Source organism: Psammomys obesus, unplaced genomic scaffold, assembly GCF_907164565.1.
Source record: "Psammomys obesus unplaced genomic scaffold, mPsaObe1.curated_primary_1811, whole genome shotgun sequence".
Classification (NCBI taxonomy): Eukaryota; Metazoa; Chordata; class Mammalia; order Rodentia; family Muridae; genus Psammomys; species Psammomys obesus.
The window spans coordinates 246,792-266,026 of NW_026596091.1; the positions used below are offsets into that span (position 1 = coordinate 246,792).

General features: G+C 44.8%; 2 protein-coding genes across 2 annotated transcripts in view; one reads left to right on the forward strand and one right to left on the reverse strand.

Annotated features, from left to right (window-relative positions):
* The window catches only part of Syn3 (synapsin III), a 501,244-nt gene that overhangs the window by 182,633 nt on the left and 299,376 nt on the right, over positions 1-19,235 (forward strand). The gene's annotated exons all lie outside the window — the stretch shown is intronic.
* Positions 1-19,235, reverse strand: part of Timp3 (TIMP metallopeptidase inhibitor 3) — a 50,071-nt gene that overhangs the window by 3,927 nt on the left and 26,909 nt on the right. The window contains exons 2-4 of the mRNA XM_055627973.1: positions 6,532-6,614; positions 1,201-1,312; positions 614-735 (exon numbers count right to left, since the gene is read on the reverse strand). Coding sequence (XP_055483948.1) covers positions 614-735; positions 1,201-1,312; positions 6,532-6,614 — 317 coding nt within the window. The remainder of the gene's footprint in view (positions 1-613; positions 736-1,200; positions 1,313-6,531; positions 6,615-19,235) is intronic.

Consider the following 19,235-nt stretch of genomic DNA (forward strand, 5'->3'; position numbering starts at 1 on the left):
ACTAGCACTGTTGTAGGAAATGAAGAAATTAAAACAATGAAGGTGTACATTTTAGAGTTCAGCTCTCCTGGGTTGGAACTCAGACTCGGCAAGCTATATAACCCAGGATCATATAGCAAAGATCTCTTGATTTCTTACCTGTACAATAAAGTAATAGTACTTAAGAACATATGATGAGATTATTATGAGGATTAGGGAAGAGAGTGACTCAACTCCCTTCTATGACCTTGTACTTGGGGAAGGGACTGGACCTGGTTGAAGAGAGATGTTGGGCAGCAGCTGATGTCAGCAGACCTCAGCCAGCTTTCCTACCTGGGCAGGGCCCCAGTGAGTCAGCTGTCAGTGTGAACCCTCCAGGGAACGTTCTTGTACCTGTCATGGCCTTGAATGGCTAGGAAGGGCTAAGATGCTCAACAGCCCTCATAACCCAGCAGCTGCCAAGTAGGCACCATCCAGGCAATGAATACAGAACAAAGGAATTCTTCAGAGCTCTTCTGCCTGACTTTCCCCAGGGCAACATTCCTTACCACCCCTGCACCAACCCCAACAGGCTGTCTGTCCCAACAGAGCAAGAACCAAAGCTTCCAGATTGACACCTGCCCTTAAAACTCACCTTGCAATTGCAACCGAGGTGGTAGCGGTAATTGAGACCCTTGCGCTGGGACAGTGTGAGGTGGTCCCACCTCTCCACAAAGTTGCACAGCCCTGTATACATCTTGCCTTCATAGACACGGCCTGATGTGGGATTGGAGGCAAGGGGATAGGTATTCTGTTAGATTCCTGTACTGCCAAGGCCAGGCACTGACCCTGGGTTTGTGATACCCTCCCCAACAGCTTTAGATATGAACTCTGACCATGTTCTCTAGATACTAATGGAGCTTGAGAAACTGAACATTCTACTGAAGGTCTCAAAGCTATTGGGTCATAAAATTCCTTAGGGCTTTGCATGCTGCCATTCCTACGACAGCCTAAAGGTCAGTTTTGACATAAGAGAGACCTAACAGATTGACTGTTGAGGGCTAGAGAAGTTTCTAGTTATGTTAAAGCTGAGATACCATGAAATCAGGACATCATGTGCATGATGGAGCCAAAGCTGCCAGCCAGCACTGGGTAAGCGAGACTCAGGACACTGCTGACTCAAGCTTTGGCAGACCCACCAGAGCAAGGGGGCAGTGCCTTGGTGCTCCCAGTGACTCTTACCTGTCAGCAGGTACTGGTACTTGTTGACCTCTAGCTTAAGGCCACAGAGACTTTCAGAGGCTTCCGTGTGGATGTACTGCACGTGGGGCATTTTACTGAAGCCTCGGTACATCTGTGGGCAATAGGAACATGATCATAAGTGAGGGCCCAAGGCCCAGTCAACACGCTGCTGAGTAGCGTAAGAGTTTCTGGTTCCCCTGTGCAGCCAGGCAGCAGCAGGCTATGAACTCACCACCACAGAGTTCCCTGAATGACAGAGGAGACCATCTATTCTTCTTCCTGAGCCAGGATGGTGTCTTCCTATCCCATCAGGTACATGTTCAATCCAGCTGCCCCATCTCACTCCTCTATCTATACATCTCTCAAACCCTGACATCCCTTCATAGATCCAAAGCAGTGACTATGAAAAGCTCCAAGAGCTCTGTACAAGTTCTGAGGGGGTAGCTAGCCAGCCATCTGTCCTTCACATGACATCTCTGTGGCATATTGGTGTAAATAACAGCATTCTTACTTGCAGCATCTTCACAAGGGCCAAGAGAGTAGGTACCAGGAACTCTGTTTTTCAGATGAGGACACTAGTAAATTCTACTTGGCTAGAGGAGGGTGAACTCAGGCCAGGCAATGTCTTATATTCTTGTTTTTCTGAGCTTCTGGAATGGCACTGGTTTCCTTTACTCAAGATGAAGCACATAGACATAGATGTAAAATTTTAAAAATCAAAACTTCTTAATTAAGCATATCATTATTACTAGGTTAAACTATGCAAAATTCATCTACAACATGACTGAGTAGAGTGGCTGCACCCAATGGAGACATTGGAGACCTGGCAGGGGAGTGGACAGAGAGCAAGGATGTTGTTAACCTTCTTATGATATGTAGAACAGCCTCAGGTACAGAGTTATCTGGGCCCAGGGTTGGTGACACTGAGGGTAGGAGACTGCTAGAATATCTAGCCACTGAATGCCCAGAACCTGAGAGGCAGGAGCCCTAATGCCTACTTTTACAGATGTAGGGCCTGGGCCTTAGACAGGCTCAGAGGTTTGTCTATAGTCACGCAATTGTAAACCGCAGGGCAAAAAGTCCAAGAAAGATAACCCATAGTCTGTGGTCTTAATGGTCGTCTGTCACCATTTCTACCTGCAGCCTTTGAAGCTTAGGGGCCATGGCTTCCACAGCAGCAGTGGCGTCTTCATTTCTAGCTCTTGGGAGGTGGGGGTGTGTTCTGTTTCAGCCTGTGCTCTGAGTACCTGCTTTGACCTTAACAGAGACTGAATACATTCTGTCTAGGATGTGTCCATGTGTGTTACACAGCTCAGATCTACTGAGGCCACACTGTCAGCTGTGAGCCAGGGAAAGTGGAGGGGGACACGGAGGCCTGGCCTGATCCTTACTCTCAAGAGGCCTTGAATGTCTGGTTGTCACTAGCCCTACCCCAAGAGCTTCAAAAGAGAACTATGTCCCTAACATGCATTGTTAATTAACCAGGTAATTAAAACAAGCTAGACAGTGTACTCCATTGGTGCCTTACCAATAACCCACTAGGCCTGATGGGCTGTTTTGTTTTGGTTCTCCCTTCTATCTGGCAATTGGCTAGGAGAGACAGGTGGGCCACACAGCACAAAGCCATCTCTTGGACCTACACAATCGTGAGAGAGAGGCTTCTGCTTATTTGCAGAGTGTACTGTCCTGATGGAATAGATGCTTTCTGAACCCTTCTTCTCCATTGGGGCTTCCCAACAGAACAAGGAAACTTGGGGTTCAGTTACACCATGGGAGAGCATAGATCAGACTAGAAAGATGCCATATTTGATGCTGGATGAGACCACTCTGGAAATACATTTAAGACTCCTAGTGTAAAGAATACCATCATTACAGCCTGCAAAGATCGAGCTATACTGACTTCCATGCTGGGAAACTAACTGTTCAAAATGTTTCAGGTTTGAGCAATATTTCCACTAAACACTCACTGGATGGAGTATGTGACAACAGAGAAGGTCCTGGCAAGGGCTAGATAAAAGGCTAGATAAGAATCTCGCACCATAAGACTCTCAGGCATTGGAGGACAATGGCTCCAGAGGCCGGAAGGTCAAGGGGTCTTACAGCTGGAGGAAACCCCGCTGGTTAGACATTTGCTTAGACAAACCACTGAGGAAAGGGCCCAGCACATTCCAACTGCCCAGCAGATCTGTCCTGTGCCTAGTTAGGTCAGGCAAACCACATGACCAGCACATGTACCCCTGGGATCCTCCTGGGACCAACTGGGACATAATGTCCCCCACATTCTGTCCCTTACAGCCTGCCTGAAAGCATGTCTGTGCTGCACAAACAATAGCCCCTGGCAAACAAACTGCTTTCCCATGGTCCTGATGGGAGATAAGGCTTCCACAAATGACAGAGGCCAGCTCTGGAAACTTCCACCTTTGCACCACAGCTCAATCTCAGCTAATCTCTTAAGTATGGGTTTATAATAAGCTCCCTCAGTGTTCTTAAAGTCTCCCCCCCTCACCCCACACTGTGGGTCTGTGTACATTCAAGGCATGCCTTAAAGGAAGGAAGAAATGCTGTGTGCCTGTCCTCAGAGGTCAGATATGCTGGCTTTTTCATGTCCTCTGTTCTCTAAGCTCCTCCAGTCCTGCTCCAGAGCTTCCTGGCTGCTATATCTGACCCTCTGGACTAATCCACAATAGGACGAGGGACCAGTGCCAGCCTCATCTGCTTCACTTTCGCTTCCTCCAGACACTTCTGATATACCCTTTGCACACCAGGAGTCACCTCTTCGATCACACACTAACAAACACAACCTGGCCTTAAAGTCCCCTGAGGGAACTAGACACCAGCAGGTGAGGAGCAAACCCCACAGTGTAGTCTGCCTGGGGGCCCAGTACTTTGTTATCTTCTGGTCCTCCAAGACCCAATGGTAACAACCCTGTAGTTTGCTACTTTTTAGTCAAACACTCTTGTCTGTTACATAACTTACAAGTGTTTGTGGCTTCACCACTAAGAAGATAAATACGAGGTTTTTTCACAGCCCTAGCATGAGGCTGGTTTATACAAAGGCTTAGCAGATTGCCTGGGGCATAGCATATGCTTGATAAATTGCTTGCTAGTCTTGTAATAATTATGACTAGTATATCCTTGTCTCCCCATCTTACAGCCCACAGCACAGGCAGGGGTGAGGAGGACTGGGGTGAATGGATAGACTCCCATTCCTATCCAGTACCTGCCCTGACATGCAGGCAGGTGGTCCCTCTAGATATTAAAAAAAAAAAAATTTTTTTTTTTGACTAGTTATATGGGTCATAACACAGGGCTGGGAACAGAATCAAAAATTAATGAAAAATATTAGATATGGCTAAATAGGGAAATTTGGGGAGTCATGTCCACCTTACCAACCTTGGACAAGTGTCCCTCCTCCGAAGAAGCTCCTGTTACATCTTTTGCAGGTTGCATGTCAAGAGGCACACAATTAGAAAAGGTCCCCTAATGCCTCAACTTGACACTCATATCTGCCCTTAATAAATGCATGATTCTGGCTATATTACTTCCCACTGAATCTAATCAGAAATAAGTGAAAGATTACAATATTGAACACCATCATCCTAACACCATGATCCCAGCTGAAGGACAGTGAACAGAGAACAGAGAGCAGGCTGGTTCTGAGTGGTGTGCTGGCAGACTGGTGGGGGAAAGTACAGTTATTTAGTCTCTAAACAACTCCCCCAGTGGGTGTGACATCAACCAGGGACATTCTGCTGACAGAAAGGCCTCTGGTAACTGGGCTTCTAAGCCCTAAGGGCAGGAAGGAAGGCAAGCCAATTTAGGAATTCCTGCTTCCCAGCTATTTCTCTACGGCAACCTCAAAGTTTCTCACAATGGAGTTGTTGCATAGGGAGCAGGGGAGGGCCTCCACTGCCAGAGGTTGCAAAGTGGGTCTTGGGGTCCTTACTACTCTTCTGGCTTCCCACTCCTGGCCTCCAGGCTGTCTGAAAGCATGAACTGCTCTCATGACCAAGCTCAGGCGGCCAAGGGCAACAGGCCAGGGCTGAGTCTGAACATTACATAACCAAAAGCCTGGGAGTGTTTCTACAGTTGAAGCCAGAGCAACAGGTTCCACAGAATTAGTGCATCTAGCCACAGGCCTCAGACCTGAAGGTCAGCCTCTAGGATAACTGGGCTCTACCTAGGGGTGAGTCACCCCACACCCCCCAAGACAAGTCCAACCTGGGCCTTAACACTTGTCTCCCCTGAAGATTTTTCAGACCTGTGGGTCTCACCTCCATCTCTTTAATTAGATGAAAACCATTCTCCAATGGTTTCATCTTTAATTAGATGAAAACCATTCTCCAAGATCTGCCTGTTACATGCCAGACGACCCTCCACACACACACACACACACACACACACATATGCGCACACACACACATAATGCCCAAAGATGCAAAGACCAGCAATGAGTAAAAGGACAGGCAGTTCACATAGACCTCTGCACATCCCGTCTTAAACTTGTGACTAGTCAGTACATGTATCTTCTTCCCTCATATAACTATAATCCTAAGGTAGAAACTGCCTAAGGTAGACACTACCAGTTACGATGCTTGAACAATGAGGACTTATAGGTGCTAAGCCTAACCCTACACTACCAACACATGGTAACACTATGGCTTAGAAAAGAACTAGGCCAAATTCAGTAACCTCTTTAGGAGTAGCAACAGGACCAGGACATGGGTTCTCTGTTTTCCTTATGATAGACTTCCCTGCCAGGTTTAGGACCATTCAAGTGTTGAATGAATGGTCTGATGATGTGACTATGCTTAGCAAATATTCCTAATGAGCTATAATGCAGGAAGACAACCAAATCTGGGAAATAGAGAGAGGGCCCTGTACTTAGCACTTTTTCAATGTGAAGACTGGGTGAATGGAGATCTATCATGTAGCCTTAGTGACTGCACTGCCCCTGTAGGTACAATGCAGGTCAGCTCGCAAGAGCTCTTGGGAATGATGTGGTCCAAGATGAGGATCTTAGGGGCATTAGACAAGCCAAAGAAGAGCAGTGACTGGGCTGAGGTTTCACATTCATCAGGTAACAAAGAAGCCTGCCTGGTTCTAAGGCTCAACTTCCTAACAAGGACCTCTGAGTGACTTTGCAAGCTTTGGAGCAAGCAGCCACCCTATCTTTCTGTTACCTCAGCAGCTCCCTGGAGCTGGCTGAGGCTTCTACACTGAGCAAACACACATTCCAATTCCAACCACTTAGCCTCCCTTGGGCATGGAAAAAGATCTTGCTGGAAAGCCCCCAAGATCTCTCCTGGGGCAAGTGATTATGTCACTCACCTTCATCTGCTTAATGGTGTAGACCAGTGTGCCAAAGGGCCCCTCCTTCACCAGCTTCTTTCCCACCACTTTGGCCCGGATCACTGTAGAGAGCACAAGACAGAGAGGAACAGGGTTAGGAAGGAATGAACCACACCTGGAAGGGGCATCTCTTCCTGATCCCCTGTCTCCACATGTCCTGGCTCATCCACAAGGGTGTGATGAATTCCAGCTCTCTTAGCATCACAACTCAGCATTCTAACTGTCCCGCCATGCTCAGCACTAAGCAAGGAATCACAACCAAATCTAGATCCCAGGAAGCCTTTTGAGTAGTCTCCACTCCAGCTCCCCTGTTGTGATGGAGACAAGTAGGAAACTTTGATTCTGGCTTACCATCCCTAAACAACATTCACAATAGTCCAGATCCTTTGAACTGAAGCAGTTAGGTGAGAAAAAGCAGGTATAGCATAACCTTGCCTTTGACGTATCTTCTTTAGATGAATGTTATTAGAATCATTATCCTTAGCACCCAAAATGGAAAGACTCCTACAATATGCACTCTCAGTGCACACCTACCATACTCAACAGTATTGATCATTATTTACTCCTCCACTGCCTCCCACAGTGTATGTTGTTTCCAGGCATGAAAATAACAAGTAGATCTTGCACTCCCTGATTAGACTTTTCTCAAAAATAAAGAGGGATTCACTAAGATGATTAAGAGCCTGTTACTTCTGCTCCTGTCTGACTGTAAAAGATACCCTCTCCCTTCAAAACAGTCTTCAGGGTTTTTTTAAATTTATTTTTCAATTTATTACAATTTATTCACTTTGTATCCCAACTGTAGCCCCCTCCCTCACCTCTTTCCAATCCCTCCCTGCCTACCTCTTCTCCTCCCATGTCCCTCTGCTAGTCTACTGATAGGGGAGGTCCTCCTCCCCTTTCATCTGACCCTAGCCTACCAGGTCTCATCAGGATTGGATGCATTGTCTTCCTCTGTGGCCTGGTAAGGCTGCTCCCCCCTTCAGGGGGGGGTGATCAAAGAGCCAGCCACTGAGTTCATGTCAGAGACAACCTCTGTTCCCCTTACTATGGAACCCATTTGGACACTGAGCTGCCATGGGCTACATCTGTACAGGGGTTCTAGGTTATCTCCATGCATGGTCCTTTGTTAGAGTATCAGTCTCAGAAAAGACCTCTGGGCCCAGATTTTTTGGTTCTGTTGCTCTCCTTATGGAGTTCCTGTCCCCTCCAGGTCTTTCTATCTCCCCCTTAAAACGAACTCCACAGAGCAACCAAGGACCACATGTTGAAAGGGGGAGCTATAACTATAGAGAGTAAGTCATTGTATATGGATATGTGGGGGAGATCACCTAATTATAAAAACTAATGAAAGTCGGGAGCTGCTGCAGGGGGGCAGTGTGGCATCTGAAGTTCACCTACTAGGACTTTACAGGATGGAGGCATGTTTACTGGTTTTGAGCTGTGAACCAAACTCTTTAGTTTGAAGGTGCTATTGACGCTCTAACCTCAAGTTCCTTCAGACATGCAACAAATGCACACACTCAATAAATACTTGTTGAATTCCCTTCACCAATAACACACACACACACAGACACACACACACACACTAGCATGTACATGCACACGTGTGCACGCTTGCATAAAAGCACTTTCATTCTGCTGTGTCTCTTATCCTTCTCTCCTGTAGATATCCCGTAATGTTTCTAAATTCTTTAATCTGTTTGCTTTAAAAAACATTTTCATGAGGAACCAAGTCCTCATCCCTCTGGGGTTTTTTGCTTACTGAGCCTGGATCCCACTTTTGTGGTCAGACATGAAATCAAAACTTGAATGAATCACTGACCCCTCTAAGACCTTTTTACCATCCTGACAACACAAAGCCCACTAACAAAGCCAGATCCAGACCTGAGGCATTCAAGTCAAGATGGAGTGAATGGCTATTTCCAGGTCTATTGTAAAAGCCAGACATTGATTGACAAGGTGCCAGAACAACCTCCATGTCTGCTCCAGGGACTCTTTCATCTACCCCAACCTCAGGGGCACATTGGAACAGCCCAACTGTTGGGCAGAAAGAAGATCTACCTGGACTTAACAACAGATTCTCAAGGAACTGAAGTGACTCTATGTTCAGCTGCTTCACTTATCCAGAGGTAAACTGGGAAGTAAGGATTTACCTAAGGGGAAGAAGGCAAGAAGGATTCCTTTAAATAGCAGCATCTAGCCTTTCCTGCAGCAAGCTCACCTTGATTTAGAAAGAAAATGTCTTAAGCAAGCCTGCCCTATTAATCTAGGTACTACTGGAAACTTCTGCATATAAGGTCAGCCAAATCTTTTCTTATCCTGAAATGTTCTGAACTAGGAACTTTTACATCTGGGGACAGTTTGAAAAAAATATACACTGATTTTTTTTTTTTTTTTTTTTTTTTTTTGTGCTCAGGGAGTTACATCCAAGTTCAAATCCCACCATTACTGTGTGGTCTCACTACAGATCTCTCCTTTTTTTATTGGCACAATGCCTTCACATCAATTACAAGTGACATACTTATAACTAATGGAGAAACTCCATAAAGACCTGGGCTTGGCAGGCTCCCTGCATGGAGCCAAATCCTAGCAGGGGTACCATGTGACCATAGAAAATTTACTAAAGCTCTCTGGGCCTCAGTGTCTTGATGCATAAAATGATAGTGTTGATAGCAGTCATCAGAAAGCTGCTGTGAAGGCCAAGAACAAGCACCAAGAACAGTGTGTGATCTACCCTAAGCACTGTGCATCTTAACCCACTGCCACTACCATTGCCACCACTACCAGAACCTCATTTGATATCTGTCCACCTAAAGACCCATCAGCTAAGACCTGCCAACCTTCCATGAGACTAGGGTAGAGGAGAGATTCCTGGCTGGGATGAAAATGAGGAAAACTCATTAAAATATCTCAGCCTTGAAAAAATCACAAAGAATGGTTTGAGAGCACACATGAAAGGACCCAGAATTAGTGTGCATGAGGCCTTCAGGCTGAAGCACCTCCATAAGTGTCTCATCTTGTCACTACAGATAACCCAACAGTGACCTAGTAGGACCTGCCAAGGAATATATTATCCGTGGTCCAGAGAGATGGAGGTAGAAGCAGAGACAGCCAAGGCTAGAGGCCACACCAATGTTTTCTCTAAAAAACAAAACCTCTTGAAACTAAACTAAAATTAAACAATATTCTATGCTTCCAAATAGATTCAGAGTGTTTCCAAGTCCAGTCGCTTGCCAGGCCCAAATCCACCTGTTTGGCTCATCAATTATAACTTCATTTACTTTCGGTTGTTCTGTGCAATTTGAATGTGTGTTATTCTGTGTTTTCCTATTTGGCAATAAGGTTTTCCCCAGAGGCAGTCACTGGCCCAGGCGGAGGTCACAGGGAACAAGAAGGTTGAGAGTGTCTAAGACTTCAACAGCAACAGAAAATGGCTTCACAACTTGGAACTGACAGCTCACCTAACTGCTCCCTCCACCTCCAAATGGCAGCTTTGAGATGGACCAGGATGAATACAGGTTCTCTTTATTACTACTAGAGAATGGCCACACACTATTCTCCCATCAACCTTCAGCAGCTGAGCCAGCCTGGGAATAACCTAGACTAGTGTATAGACACATGAATGCTTGGTAGGGGTGATAGCAAGAAATGAAAGCACCATTTCCTTCTTTCACAGACTGCAGTCTAGGAGGGAGACAGAGTGGAGTTTAGCACCATAGAACAAATCATCATGGGTTATAAGTACTGCCAGGGCCTGGAAGGAGGAGTCCCAGCCCATCTAGGCCACTGAGGCTCTCTAGGCCCTCTGTGGTCTTCTCTGCTTCAGAGGGCAAGGAGATTAAAAGGGGCAGGAAGAGATCAATTAAGGAGTCAATAATATTTCAACTTAAAAGTTCCTGAGAAGAAACTGACTAGAGGTTGTGGGTATAGAAGGAAGGATAATAAAAGACTTGCTCACTCTATAGACCACAAAAAGAGGAAAGGGCATGCTGTGTGTGATTGGGAATTGACTCACAGATCAACAGATATATGTGGAGTATTTAAATATATCAGAGACCTGGGAAAGCAGGCATGAAAGCACATCTCTTTAGAATGTGTTTCTTCCTTATAATACATTTTGGAAAGGTTGGTAAGTGTTTGCAAAACTAAGGCAGAGAGAGCATACCTCTTCCAAGCATATAAGGTTGTTAATTTTCTCCCTCCCCATTGTCCACCCCCTTTTGCTAGCAATGTGGACCCCAACCCCACAAATTTTAAACAGTAATAGTTCCCAGGCAAGCAGATCACTGGTGTATCTCTAAAAATCACACATCTGCTGTTAATCAACATATTCAGAGAAGGACAAGACACCCTGGAGCTGGACCATGCCTCTCCTCACAACCTTTCAGACTGTTCCACCAATTGAACCACCATCAATCAAATGCAGACCTTTCTCTCCCTGACCCAATGAATGTATTTTCCTACTGACAGGCTGGAAGGATGAGCAGTGGGGCTGCTGGTCTGGCTAATGTGTGGAATAAAAGCCCGCAAGTTTGTGGAAATGGCCTATCTCAGGCTCCCATCAAGAGCCATACCACTCCATGTATCCTCTCCTAGGAGCCACATGGCTGGCTCTGCCCTGAAACTATAGAGACTGAAGGGCAGGCAGGACTCTGTGTAACCCTCCTTCCCTCTCCTTCTCTCCCCACTTCCTTCTTCCCTCTTTCTGGTTACTAGCAAGAATCTGCAAATAGTCACCATCAACAAATAGTGGTAGATTGTTTATTTAGCTTACTCTTCTTCCCCAGCACAGGACAATGTGTATGTATAAGTACTTTGCAACCTTGGAGCTAAGCAGATAATTCACAAGCAGGGGTCTGGACAGGACTTGCAGATTTGTAGCATTTTATTTTATCTATTTTTTTTTTGGCTCCTCAAAGTCTTCCTCTGAAGATACACAGCATCTTTCTGCACTCATTTTCTTGAATGTCCTTCATCAGGAACCTGTCACCTCTTTGGAGACCCTTGATCTACATTTGAGGACTAGGCAGTAGGAATGAAGATGAAAGAGGCTTAGAAACATCCAGGTCTCCTTGGATCTCAGCCTTGTGGGTGCCATGACCCCAGACTCTAAATTGGCTCAAGCCAGAATGTCAGACAAGAAGATCTCTAATGAATCAGTGATGATAGTGTGAAATAATACGAGGCACAAAGCACACTGTTACTGTCATTGTGTGACCTCCTGCGGGTCACTTCTCATCCTAGCATACATATGGTGGGATATGACTACCAACCTCACAGGTGCTCTCTCTCACATGGAACTTGGATTCTCTCCTCACCTCACCAAAGCCAGTTTGTCAAAATTACCCATAACATTCAAGAGACTCAGTCCAATCAATGGCATATTCTTACTTAAATACTTACTTAAATACTTATATACTTACTTAAATATTCTTACTTACTTAAATATACTTAAGTAAGAATACTCATTCTTACTTAAATAGCCTCTTATTTACAACTGTGGTTTTCTATACAACCTGTGCAAGGACAACTTCCCCCTGCTCGGAATCCCTGATCAGGAACTTCCATGACTCTTTTATGCCTCTCTCTAATGACACTCACACCTGGAATTCTGCTAAGCTATATGAGGTATAACTTCTCCAACACTGAGCTCCTGGATATAGGCCACTCCCATAACCGGGCCTCTGAGGGTCTTCTCAGTGTCAGGAAATGGCAGCTTGCTCAATTCCTATCCCCAGCACCCCGAACACACACCCCAGAATCTTTACACTTGCAGTTGCTAAGTTTGGGCACCCTTGCTTCATTCCTGCATTGTTCTCTTCATCACCTATATGTCAGGGTTCCATCTCTACTGCCTTTCTGTATAACCCTCCCCAATCCTACAGTCACTCCACCATGCTCTAGACTCATTGTTTTCTATCTGACACTTGCCACCACGAGGCCACCTGTTTATTGATTAACTATATTTTCCCAATAGAATGCAGGCTTCCAAGGCCTTGTTTGGCCAACTGTTCTACTCAGAGAACCCAGGAGGACCTGAAACATCACAGGCTTTTAATACATTTGTTCTGAATACACTAAGTTCAGTGTGATTTTCACATGTGCAGCACCACACACAAAGAGTATGATTTAAGGATATATAAGTAACTCTCTTGTGTAAACTGTGGAAGATAACCAAGTCTTTCTTAGCTTTCGATCCATGAAAATAGGATAAGGGCAATCCTCAGCTGGTAGGTCAGACAAACATCTGTCCATCCCCCCACTGACTGAGGCCTGTGTCTAACTTGGGGATAATGGGATAAAAGAGGCCCAAGGGACTCTAAGTCCAAAGGCAGGAGTAACATACAAACGATAGGAAAGTATGGCAAGCACAGAGGAAAGAACCAGGGCCAGAACCCCTATGGTACAAGGGAGTGGAGTCTGTCTTTGGGAGAGACATCAGGAACATCTGTCCTGGATCCATCCTCAAGAAGACACCTTGTTTGGTGCATCTGAAATTAAAGGAAGCAGAAACTTGGACCAGACTGTGAGAGGAGGGGGGAGGGCAAGGAACTGGCTAAGAATGAGGCAAAACTGCAGCCAGCTCCTAGTAAAACCAAGGTCCTCTTCCCACTTTCCAGGAAGATACCCCTCCCTTACAGCCTCCCCCAGAATAAGCACTTCCTACATCCTAGCCTGGTTCCCCAGGGCTCTTCTCTCTTGTCAGTTTCAAAGGCCCTTTTTGTTTATGTAGAAGCCAAGGCCAGACATTATAAAATGCACTCCCCATCAAGATAAGCAGGCTCCAGTTCAAAGCCTGTCCTGACTAACTCTTTCCGTTAAGTAAAAATATTAATCTTGGTTTTATTTAAGCAGGGTTTTTTGGCAAGAAATGAATGCCTGTGGCTAAAAATAAACCTGATCCATACACGCTCAGAATATCTGGAAAGCTGCAAATCATTTCAGCCCAATTCCATCTCAGGGAATGCCATTAAAACCTCCCCACTCCAGAGCTCCAGTGCTTGAAACTCCATAGCTGGTACCCACATTGTGCTTTGGGTTTCTGAGCAAGCGTGGCCTGGAGATGCTCAGGTTTTAGGCCTTGGTTCTCTAGGGAAAGGGAATGTGCACTGTGTGATTCTGCTTAAGCCAGGAACCAGGAAACAGCTCTTGGTGTCATTGGTGTTTGTGCATAAAATAAAGAGGCCATGAAAGAGAAGCAAAAGAATACATGTCCAGAAAGTCAGGATGTCTGGAACTTGGTCTGCCAAAGGAACAGAAAACAAAACCTCCAGCCTGCTCCTGCCTTTCTCTTCACAAGATGACCTCAGTGTGAAGCTCTTGGGAGGCAAATGGCAAGGGTCCCTGGCCTCAGGCATCTTCTCAGATTTGATTAATTAGATATTAATGCAATTAATTTCTAATCCAATTGCTTTTAATGGCAGTCACCCTTAATTGCTTCCTTGGCCACTGGCAATTTGGGAGAAAGATATGCATCATTTGGCCAAGGACAGGGCAAAAGTCCTAGGGGATGGCTGGTTCCTGGACATAAAGTTGACTTAGCTGGGAGCAAGGATCTTGAATCTGAGGAGGTGTGTGATATTTCTGTGGTGTAGTTGTTCAAGGTACCAGTAAGGTGCCACTTTGTTTCCATGCATCAGTGTCTCTTTAACTGAAATGCTGCCTCACTAGGGAAACCTCCTGTCTCTGAAAGGCAAAACGACTTCCATGTACTCTCACTGTTCCAGTTCCCTCCCTTCCCTTCTTGGGAGTTGTTCTTATGATGAGTTCTTTGGCACTCAACAGCATCCCTAGTAACCAGATAACAGGTACAACCTGGAGTGTCAGCACTTGGCATCAAGCCTTCAATGCAGCAGGCTTCCAAAACTGTTAAATGAATGAATGAATGAATGAATGAATGAATGAATGAATGAATGAATGGATGAGGCTGGTAGAGGGAATACAAGATAATAGAAAAATACAGGATTGTTTTCCTATTGTTTTTTCTACTCTCCCGGAGTAGAGAGGGTCAGGAGTCCTGTTTTTGTTTGTTTGTTTGTTTGTTTGTTTTTGGTTTTGGTTTTGTTTTTGTTTTTTTTTTTTAGACAAAAAGAGGCAAGTGAAATGTGATCTGAGAATCTAAGAAGAGATTCAGGTCTCAAACAGGGAAGATTCACACTACAAGAAGAGTAAATATGGAGATGCTATTATAAGAGGCCTCAGTCAACCTGCTATCTCTATGGAAGGGCTGTGCTCAGACCCATCAAGAGATGAGGGACTCAGGCTCAGGAACCTAAAGGAAGCTCCCACTGAAAGCTCTTCCAGGTCTGCCGCTGATGATTTTCTTGCAGCAGCATTGGCAGGTAGAAAAGCAAATTCAGCTGCTCCTTCTGGCCACATCCCATCCTGTGTTTTTCTTATTTCCCTGTTTGTATTCTTTTCCTTCTTCTGTCTCCCTCACCTCTTTCTCTTCCTCTTATTCCACAAGCACTGCTCAGTATTTATTCACAAGTATATAAAACACTTTGATCCAACACCATGCCTTAGAGAGCTGACAATAAGCAGGTAGACAAGGTTTCTATCTTCAGTAAAACTTTTTTCTCTCTTATGAGACAGGAAGATGGAAGTAGAAGGTGACAGAACAGAACCACAGACCAGAGGGGGCATCCTACTCAAACTGCCATCTTAGAAGTGACTAAAACCTGAAGGGAATGGGCCTGTTGGTAGAGCTGTAAGTAAAGGTAAAAACCTATAGACTAGAGAACCTAGCCTACAAAGTAACAGAAAACAGAGCTTACAATGGGACTGATCTCCCAAGTGAGTATCAAGAATTCAAGCTAAGGTAACTATTTGAATATGTACTCTCAGGTGAGCCCACCCCCAAAGCTTTGGGAAATCCCAAGAAACTAATTTGAGTCTTACACACCCCTCTTTGTATCAGACCCACAAAGGGCTCCTTCCACTTTGCAACCCATTGCTGAAGTTCAAAGTTAGGATTTAAATCAGCCCTGCATCTCCACACTCTCTCCCAACTCAAACCCCTTAACCTCCTGGATTTGGTTTGCTTTGGATGTTGATTGGTCATCTGTGCTGTGGCCAGAGAAGATTTGATGTCTAGAGTTCACACTGACTTTTGCTAAGCTCAGTTACACTTAGGGTTCAGGACTACCCACTTGCTCTTTGCCATTGGTTCACACTTGGCAAGGGGGGCTCAGGCCACCCCCACCCTCCCTGCAGGGCTCCAGCCCCTTCCCGTGGGTCCATGGGAAACTTTATCCCACACAAGTGGCCACCAGAATAACAGCCTAGCCACAGCCCCTTTGAAGCAGTGCCCAGAAAAATACCGTGCCCTCCAACAGTTCTCAGAACATTGAGCTTTCAGGTCGGGCCGTTTGTGAGAGCAGAACAGCTGGCAGCATCTCAGGAACTGTCTATAGAATTTGATTTTTTTTTTCTCCTAATCTGTGATTTTGTTTGCTAGAAGAGCTAAGCAATGCTGGAAGAGGTTTAGGAACTGGAACCACCAGTAAGCCAAGGGACCTCCCCCTCTGCACATCAGACCTGCACACAACAATTCTGTTCCCAGAAGGCACCAGGAGGAGCAGGAGGCAATACTGTGGTTTGAGCATTCAGCAATGTCTGCTCTGTTTCTGTAGTATATTTTATACAGCACAGATGTTAAAAACAAACAAACAAAAAACCCCACCCTGGTATTACTCTTAACATGTTCTTTGGGTAGCTTCTCAAATACTCAGAGATTCCTCCAGCTTTATTTTCAACAAGCCAACAAGGTTGTGAATAGCAAGTACAAATAGCTGGGAGAATTCTGCTGGAAACAGGTATTACTGGCCCGAGTCCAGCAACTCACAACTCCCATGCTCAGGCATGATGGACACTCAGGTAGAACAGGAATGAGAAAAATTCTAAGTGTGTAAGCTCTAAAACAGTTAATCAGAAATAGCTATCATGGAGGGTGTGGAGAAATGTTTTTCTGAGATAAGCTCCAAGTGCCTCTTCAAGTCTTTAAACAAAAATATAGATAAAGAATGCTAACTGCTGTCTCTTCTGGTCATGGTGAATAATGACAGAATTGTAAAACCAACTCCCACCATATTTTTGGTATTTCTGAACCATCTTCCCTGGCCTGGCCAGTGTAAATGGGGAAGAGAAGGGTCAGTGAGAAAGAGAATACCATCTATTCCATGAACATTTCCTCTACTGGACACACAGTACCCGAAGGCATCCAGTAGATATCTCCTGATTATCTACTACACACATGCCAGATTCTGTGTCAAATGGTAAAATATAACAGCAAGCGAGACACACATCTACAGATAATATAGATATCTGCTCCTTAAAACTAATGGTAGCATTTTTATTGATACAGAAACAAACAAGACTCAGGGGAGTTGTGGAACTCGTTAGAGGTCGTACAATTAGAAATTAAATACAGATGTACCCAGCCATATAACTCGCCCTTTTTCTATTACTCAACAATTAGCAACCAAAAGGTTAGATGCATCAGAAATGTGGAATGAGAGAAGACTGCCAAGGCTGACCAATCAAGGAAGGATTTAGGTAATCCATTGCTGCTAAGAACTTTGAGAGAATCAGCTCCTTCAAACCCTTCCTGTGTTTAAAGACTCTACTGCAAACTGGGTCTAGTTTACAGAGCTCATGTATATTCATCCTAGCTTCTAGGATGGTTTGGGGTTTTACAGGTCATTTAGAGTGTACCTGTCCCCATCATTCAACAGTACAAATGCACTCTAAAAGAGGGTTTACCTGATAAACTGGCCACAAGTCTGACCACACCTTATTGTTAGACACTAGGGTTCCATCCCCTTGGGCAAGTACCACAGCACAGGGCATCCTCAAAACATGCACAGCACCAATCATTTCTCCCTTCCACTTCACTGAATAGCTGAAGTCAGACAGTGTTTTGCCTAAATAACCAAAGTGATCTGTAATTTTTGAGTCTGCTTGTCCATAGGAAGTGATATCAGCACACCACACATCTGCTTCTAGATGCTCCCATGTACAACAGCAAAGAGCAATGGGGGACACATTTCTAATGTTATGCCAGTGCTCTTTTACAATAAGCAACAGGTGTACTGCAGCTCAACACATGTAGCTTAATATTAATCTAAAATGCCAGTGAGTCACTGGAGTGCATTGGCCACTTTCCTCAATGATGAGAAATCTACCGGCTTTGATGGTATCATTCATTCAACACTCTGTTATCAATTACAACAAGCACCAATGTTTATATGTAAGTACTGTGCATGATGAGTGTGGAGTTCGTTATATGAATTGTCCCATTTTGGGCCTCATTATGACCTCATAGAGTAAGTGTTGTCCTTAGCACCATCTCAAAGCATTGAGGCATATGGGAATAAGTTATTTTCCCAAGATTATCTAATGAGGAAGTGGGGAACTCAGCAGGTCAGTCCAGGTGCTTGTCTCTAAAGCTCCTGTTTATTATTTTTGGGCAACACTTAATCTTCCAGAAGTGCCTATAGGAAGCTGGGCACATTTCAACAGACAGACAGGACATTCAGGGTCACTAAGTATGACTGCCTTTAACTTTTTTGTCAGGCTCATCCCAAGAGTTGAGGCATCTGTGACTGAAGCCAGGCTGTCCCATGTCTGCCTATTGTATTATCTCCTGTTGTATTGATATGGACATACACACTTCCGATTTTCCCTAAGTCCTTGTCAGGATAAATCAGATTCCAATGGTCCTTTTTCTTTCTGCCTCTGACCCACTTTCCCAGTCTCCCCATCATCCTCTTATTGTTTGCATCCTTCAGCGCTAACTACCATGGCAAGGAGTGTATGCAAACTTTCCAGGGAGAAGGAGTGGGAGAAGGAGCATCCATTAGGGCAAAAGTGGAGAAAGACCAGATCTTCCTTACTCATGATTAGTTTATTGTGGCCATTTAACCTAAAACATCACCATTGTCTATTTAAAATCTTGAGTGTGAACCGTTTGTTACAAGGGTAGATCTTAATTTCTGCTGTGACTTAATGAGTCCATCTGTTACTACTAAGTAACTGCTTTTTTGAGTGTGGAAATACAGGATAGGATGGAGAATCTTATGATACAATAAGCACTGAGTAGCAGGAAAAGCCCTGAAGTAGGGGCCACAGAGGAACTAGATTCACTTTGTCTTCCACTCATTTTCTGAGTGAGTTTTGCCTACCAGTACCTTTCTAAATCCCTCCATTCTACATGAGGATCAAGTTGGAAAGGCTATACACCACTGTCCCTTACTATCTCAGGACCTGACTTTATTTTATTGTCCCTTTGTATTTCTTATTTAGGCATTTTTCCATCAGCTCTAATTTCTTTTCATCAGTCAACATTTTTTGTCTTCATTTCCCTTGTCTACCCCACCCGTATGCCCTGGGTTGAGATTCTTTTTATTTTTTATAATTTATTTCATCAGTCCTGTGTCCACTCTAGAAAGCATTGTACCCCATGCTCTCTAGAACTATATTTCTGAACATTGAAGTCACTGGGGTGTGTCTGGCCTTGTCATAGGGTTCTTTTCACTACATTCTCTGTCTTGATGATTTCAACTTGTACAAGTGAGTATGGAGTGGCCCTAATCAATTCACTAGGTCCCTCTGCCACTCAAAGTGGCAGGGAGCATTTGCTAATGAGAAGCAAGCACCATGCAGCCTGGCCATGATGC